We start from the raw sequence: 6,000 nt of genomic DNA, 5'->3' as shown, positions 1-6,000 counted from the left end.
GTCATTTCAGGTCAACGTTAAAGCTTACATGCAAGACTCTCTTATGACACCTAACTCTGCAACCGTATGTCGCTTTTCAACCAAACTTGGATGGTAGATGGACTTGGGGGACCTGCATGTTATGCTGCAGTCAGAGGTCATATGGTAAGGTCAAAGGTCATTTTCAGGTCAATATTAAAGTTTACATGCAAGACTCTTAACTCCGCAACCATAAGTCGCTTTTCAACCAAACATGGATGGTAGATTGGCTTCGGGGACCTGCATGTTATGCTGCAGTCAGAGGTCATATGGTAAGGTCAAAGGTTATTTTCAGGCCAACGTTAAAGTTTACATGCAAGACTCTCTTATGACACCTAACTCCGCAACCGTATGTCGCTTTTCAACCAAACTTGGATGTTAGATGGACTTGGGGGACGTGCATGTTATGCTGCAGTCGGAGGTCACATGGTAAGGTCAAAGGTCATTTTCAGGTCAATGTTAAAGTTTACATGCAAGACTCTTAACTCTGCAACCGTAAGTCGCTTTTCAACCAAACTTGGATGGTAGATGTACTTAGGCGACCTGCATGTTATGCTGCAGTCGGAGGTCACATGGTAAGGTCAAAGGTCATTTTCAGGTCAACGTTAAAGTTTACGTGCAAGGCTCTTATGACAACTGATATTCAATCCCACTCATTTCACAATGAAGTTTCGATATAATCCTCTTGCGTGCCCTCACAAATCATATTTCTGGTTATTTTCATAAGTGGGCGAGACACAATATTGCTTTTGCCTTGTCTTTAGATTTGGTAATTTATTCATTAAATGGTTTTATTGATTATACTTTTGTTCTTATAATCCTAGTAACGTATTACTTATCAGAATATTAAGAGTTTAGAAACATCTGTATGAAGCACCTTGATATGTAGTTTCCAGTAAACTAGTTTTAGGAACGTAGTGAGAACAGCCTCTTAGGGATCCAAATGTCGTCCGTCACAAACCTGTAATGACACATAACTCCACAACCATAAGTCGCTTTTCAGCCAAACTTGGATGGTGGATAGACTTAGGGGACCTGCATGTTATGCTGCAGTCAGAGGTTACATGGTAAGGTCAAAGGTCATTTTCAGGTCAACGTTGAAGTTTACATGCAATACTCTCTTTCTCCGCAACCATAAGTCACTTTCAACCACACTTGGATGGTAGATGGGCTTGGGGGACGTGCATGCTAGGGTCATTGTCGTCATGATAATTGTATTTAATTGTCAAATTTCTGTGTGAGCTCTATATATCGGAATTACGGATGACGAGATGGGTTTGGGGGATACATGTGCTCGGCTGCGCGACCCGCCGAACATCTCTAGTTAAAATATCCCAATAACATCTTTGTGCTTCCCAAATTATTTGTGTAATGTCATATGAAAATGTGCTATGGGACACATTAAAACATTGTAACTTTAACTTATGTTTCTGTGTAATTGGACTTGTATTGTGACCCATTGTCAGAAAACTACTCTGTATTGATCTCCCAAGTATACCTACATGTATGTTTGAAATTCTTTCACTGCCGTCTTAATTTTCAAAATTGCTACATTTTTTTTATTACAGGTTAAAACACATGTCATTTTCAACCGAGTGGGCAAGTGTGGGAGTAGATCTGTTCTGAATTTACTTCAAAGTTTAGCAAGAGACAACCATTTCTACCTCATATCATCTCTGACTTACAATGAAAAACGTCTGACATCAAAAAATCGGGTAAGATGAATTTTGGAGGAAAGGTTAAAACTTAATTTAGTGTGGGTTTGTAAAGCTCCCATGATTTCATATTTCAAACCCATAGTGCTTGAATAAGTTTCATTTTGACTTTTTCAATTAAAATTGATCTTTTAAGTTCACTCATGTTTAGGAACTCTTTGAAAATTAAGATCAATGTAGGCCTACATACTTGGGGATTAAAATGGGTCTGACCCATCATGACAAGGGAGTCTCCAAACTTTAACTGAATTCCATTTAACTGATTCAAAAAACTAGATTGCTTCACTAGTATTTTGATCATGATCTTCTGTTTCCATAAGCAGATAATGTAAAGCAATCTTGTTGCTATTAAAGGGAACATTTTCGGTGTGATCAAATGGCCAAATGTTTCCACAAAATTTGAAAAACATATGTGTGATTATGCAAAGTCAGCTAAGTACCTACATGTAGGATCTTTAAAAAAAGTTTAAAATGTTGAGTAAAGTTTACATTTACAATACATTTTCTTTATATACCATAAAGGAATTCAAAATAAACTTTTTGTATAGTGTTTCACCACGTACTTTTCCAAAGCCCTGTGGCAGCAGTCAGCGAGCCACCAACCTAATTGGCCTTGTTACAAAAAAAATTACAATTTGATTACAAATATGACTGAATTTATTTTTTGATTACTAGTAGTTTCTCTGGCCTGTGTTTTGAGCAAGAATGCTCCCAATTTGCAATTATTTTCATTTAGCATTTACTGATAGTTTTTATCTTGTGGAATACCTGAAGCACTGTATGAGTGCAAGCAGATCTCTGTCCTACCAGCCCTGTCAGTGCAACATTGTTTCATGAATTATTTAATGAAAGGGTGAGGTAAGATTTTGCAAGCTCAAAGGATATCTCAAAGCCAAATAGCCTGCCCTCAAATTTGAGGTACAAGGTATTTTCTGATCAGGAATTTAACAGTGATATACCTCAGTTAGAAAATACTGGGTATTTATTTATTTACTGGGTATGTGAAAGCTAAATACTTGTACTAACCCCAGAAGAAAATGTAGGGTTGAAAATAACAAGTTTATTTAAGGGTAGAAAATAGATGAAGTTCTAAATCAGCAAACTCAATCATTAGTCATCAAAACAAAGGGGAAATGAAGTGAAACTAGGAGACACAAAGAAATGAAACTGAAGTCGAAGAAATCTGGTGTTGTGTCTGTGTGTGTATGTTTATTAAAAATCACTTCTCTTCTTATACCATAGGCCTTTCTGCTCCACATCAAATTTTTCCTGAATGATTACTAAATATTTTATTCATCAATTACAAATTATGCCTTCAGTGCTAATTAGGAATCCTTTACTTATTTGTATACACTATGTATGATTTTTTTTTAATATGACACATTTGTATTATAATGTGCATATTACATAACTGTAAATATTTTTTTTGTACAAAAGAACAATTAAGTTGCTATAAACATGTAATTACAATATCAGAGGGGCCTACATTATACAAGCTCTGCTTTTCAGTTGGCCCTCTATCCCTTTCAATTATTTAGAATTAGATATAAATTTGATAATTGTCTATTGTAATGTTATAATATAATCAATTTTTGTAATATATACTTCAAATGTGATTATCTGTAACTATGTCCATAATTGTTTCATAATTGTAAATATAAAACTGAAAGTGGAAAGTAAAATAATTGAATTGAATTTGCTCGCGTACAACAAGATAAGTAGGCGTTGTACAATTTACTATAATAAATAGTGAACATTCCATCATACAATATTACCGGACTATTTGAACCCCAAATATACAATTATCCCTCGTGCAAGTCTATTTCACCTCGGCCGAACTCGGCCTTCGGCATCTGTGAAATAAACCTGCACTCGGGCTAATTTTATATTTACTTCAATAACTCCATACATCTACTTGATTTGCTAGTTCAGCCCTCTGGACTGCCATACCCGAAAAGAACTCCCAAGAATTAAAAAGCGCGAGCGCGCCCTCTCCCGTTCAGGCTTACTACCCATGAACACCGCGCAATTAGAGTCCATCTTCCTCTTTTGCTTTCGGCAAGCCATCTGTCAAGACGTGCTCAGATAAGTCTCCTAAAGCTCAAATCTTTTTTTGATCTTTGGTATATTCTTTTTGCTTATCAGTTGTGCATTCTCCCTTTTAAATTCAATCTTTCCGTTTGTGTGTTAGATTGTGTTCAGAATTTACACCCGGCGCGACTTTTTAGCGTGTTTTTTGGTGACACTTAAATTGTTTTCCTAACGTTTGGGTTCTTCACGCTGAAACACGTTCCACGGCGGTGGGTCCTTCGAACCCCCCCCCCCTCGTCGCGCCGCTTCGCTAGCGCGTTCGCGAGGCACCGGGTTTAGTCTGCCTACGTGGCAGCAAGCCTTCTCCTCCTGCCACAGTTATTGTTCTTCATGTTCAAAGTGTGGTGGTTTTTGGTGCCGTTTTTTGAATTAAATTCTAGACAGCCTTTACACTTTGTTGTTGTGGGTGTTCTTGTTATTTCTTTTGCAGGTTGGGATCTCCAACTCTGTTTTTTTCCTTGCTTTCCGGAATTGATTATTAAGATTTTCGGTTGATTATTGATTGATTAATTCTTCAATTCCTTTTTCCTTCTGTTCTGAATAAATTTCTTGATTGATATTTTATTCACAGGCGGATCTTAAAGCTCAATTCCTTTTCCTTTCTGTTCTGAATAAATTTCTTGATTGATATTTTTTATTCACAGGCGGATCTTAAGCTCAATTCCTGTTCCTTTCTGCTCTGAATAAATTTTCTTGATTAATATTTTATTCACAGACGGAACTTAAAGCCCTTTTTTTCTCTACTGGGATTGTTTAATTCGACTTACACAATTATAACTTGGTTGATTGGTTATTCAATCCCCCCCCAAAAAAAAAAAAAAAAAAAATTTTTTTTTGCAGGTGGGGTCTTCTTCCTGTTAGAAATTTTTTTTTTGACCTTTCCCAGAATTGTTTTCTTAATTCAATTCCCTCTCCCCTCCTAGTCTTATATTTTTTACTTCGACAGGCGGGCTCTACGATTCTTCTTTGAGGTTTTACTGTGTCGTTCTTCCTCTTGGAATCGTTACTAGAGACGTTCCTCCTTCCTCCTGTTCTGAATTTCTTTACCTTTCCACAGGAGGTTACGTTTTTCCTCTTGGAAATTATCGTAAAAATTCTCAATCCTTTTTCTTTGATTTCTTATAGGAGGAGAGAAAGACCACTCCGGTCTCCAAAGCGAGATCTTTGTAATAATAACAAAAAAAAAAAAAAAAAAAATTCTTGTTTTTTTCTTTTTTCAGGGTAGAGAGAGGCACCGATGAGTGGGACTAACACAGCCCCAGAGGACCTGGTGCCCTCCACGGGGACCGTCCCGATTGCAAGTTTTCAGAAATCGGCGGCTTCCCCCGGCGGCGGTGAGTATGAGGGTGCGTCGATCAGCATTCCGAATTTGCGGTCGGATGCTAAGAGTAGGAAGGCCGAGACTGTGGTGCCACGGTCTCGGACAAAGAAAAAAGTGGTAGCCAAGGCTTCCAAGCCTAAACCAGGTTCTGCCGCCGCAGCACCCAAAGGGCTATGCGACCCACCGGCTACCGGGTCACCAGAAGTCCGGAGGGAGAGTGCGGTTCTCTCCCCCCGGCACAGGTCAGGCTCTCTGTCGTATAAGTCGTCCTCCGTTGATAGCATCGGCAGAGATCGCCCAGCCCCTGACCGCGAGAGGCGTCACACATCAGACTGTGACCACAATCTGACCCCGTCAGATTCGGGTGAAGTTTCGTTGTTGGCGGCCGCCCTGCCAGGGGCGGCAAATCGTAAGAGACCACCCGTGCCTCTTGTGCCTTCTTCTGCTCCGGCCACGCCGGCGGAGCCCGCAAAAAAGAAGAAGAAGAGGTCGAAGGAGAGGTTGGCCAGCCCTGCTGCCACGGGCATTCCTCCTTCAGACCCTTGTGTCGGTGGTCAGATGTCACAGCTATTCATGCTGCTACATTCTGCTTTCGAGCGGTGCGGGTTCGCCCCACCCTCGACCTCTACTCACCCCGCTGGTGCCCCCGAGCATCAAGCGAGACAAGTGAGAGACAACCACCAGACACCCGGGGAATCCTCGAGCGATTCTGTTGAATCACTCGAGACCACCCCGGCGCATACTGGACTCCCTTGCCTCCCTGAGAGCCGGCCGAGAGGCCGTACGGCTCCTGCGGCTCTCGGAGCTCCTCCAGGGGAGGAAACTTGTCATGGCGACAACCTCCCGGATCAGAGG

The 6,000-nt window shown here is 40.3% G+C and overlaps 1 protein-coding gene across 1 annotated transcript in view; it reads left to right on the top strand.

Moving 5' to 3' along the window:
* Positions 1 to 1,559: 1,559 nt before the first annotated feature.
* Positions 1,560 to 6,000, top strand: part of LOC121413063 (uronyl 2-sulfotransferase-like) — a gene marked incomplete at its 5' end in the record, with an annotated part of 47,196 nt that continues 42,755 nt past the window's right edge. Inside the window, one exon of the mRNA XM_041605824.1 lies at positions 1,560 to 1,733. Coding sequence (XP_041461758.1) covers positions 1,560 to 1,733 — 174 coding nt within the window. The remainder of the gene's footprint in view (positions 1,734 to 6,000) is intronic.

The sequence above is a fragment of the Lytechinus variegatus genome, chromosome 4, assembly GCF_018143015.1.
Source record: "Lytechinus variegatus isolate NC3 chromosome 4, Lvar_3.0, whole genome shotgun sequence".
Lineage (NCBI taxonomy): Eukaryota > Metazoa > Echinodermata > Echinoidea > Temnopleuroida > Toxopneustidae > Lytechinus > Lytechinus variegatus.
The sequence above is the reverse complement of the archived record's forward strand: the minus strand, read 5'-3'. Positions and strand labels throughout refer to the sequence as shown.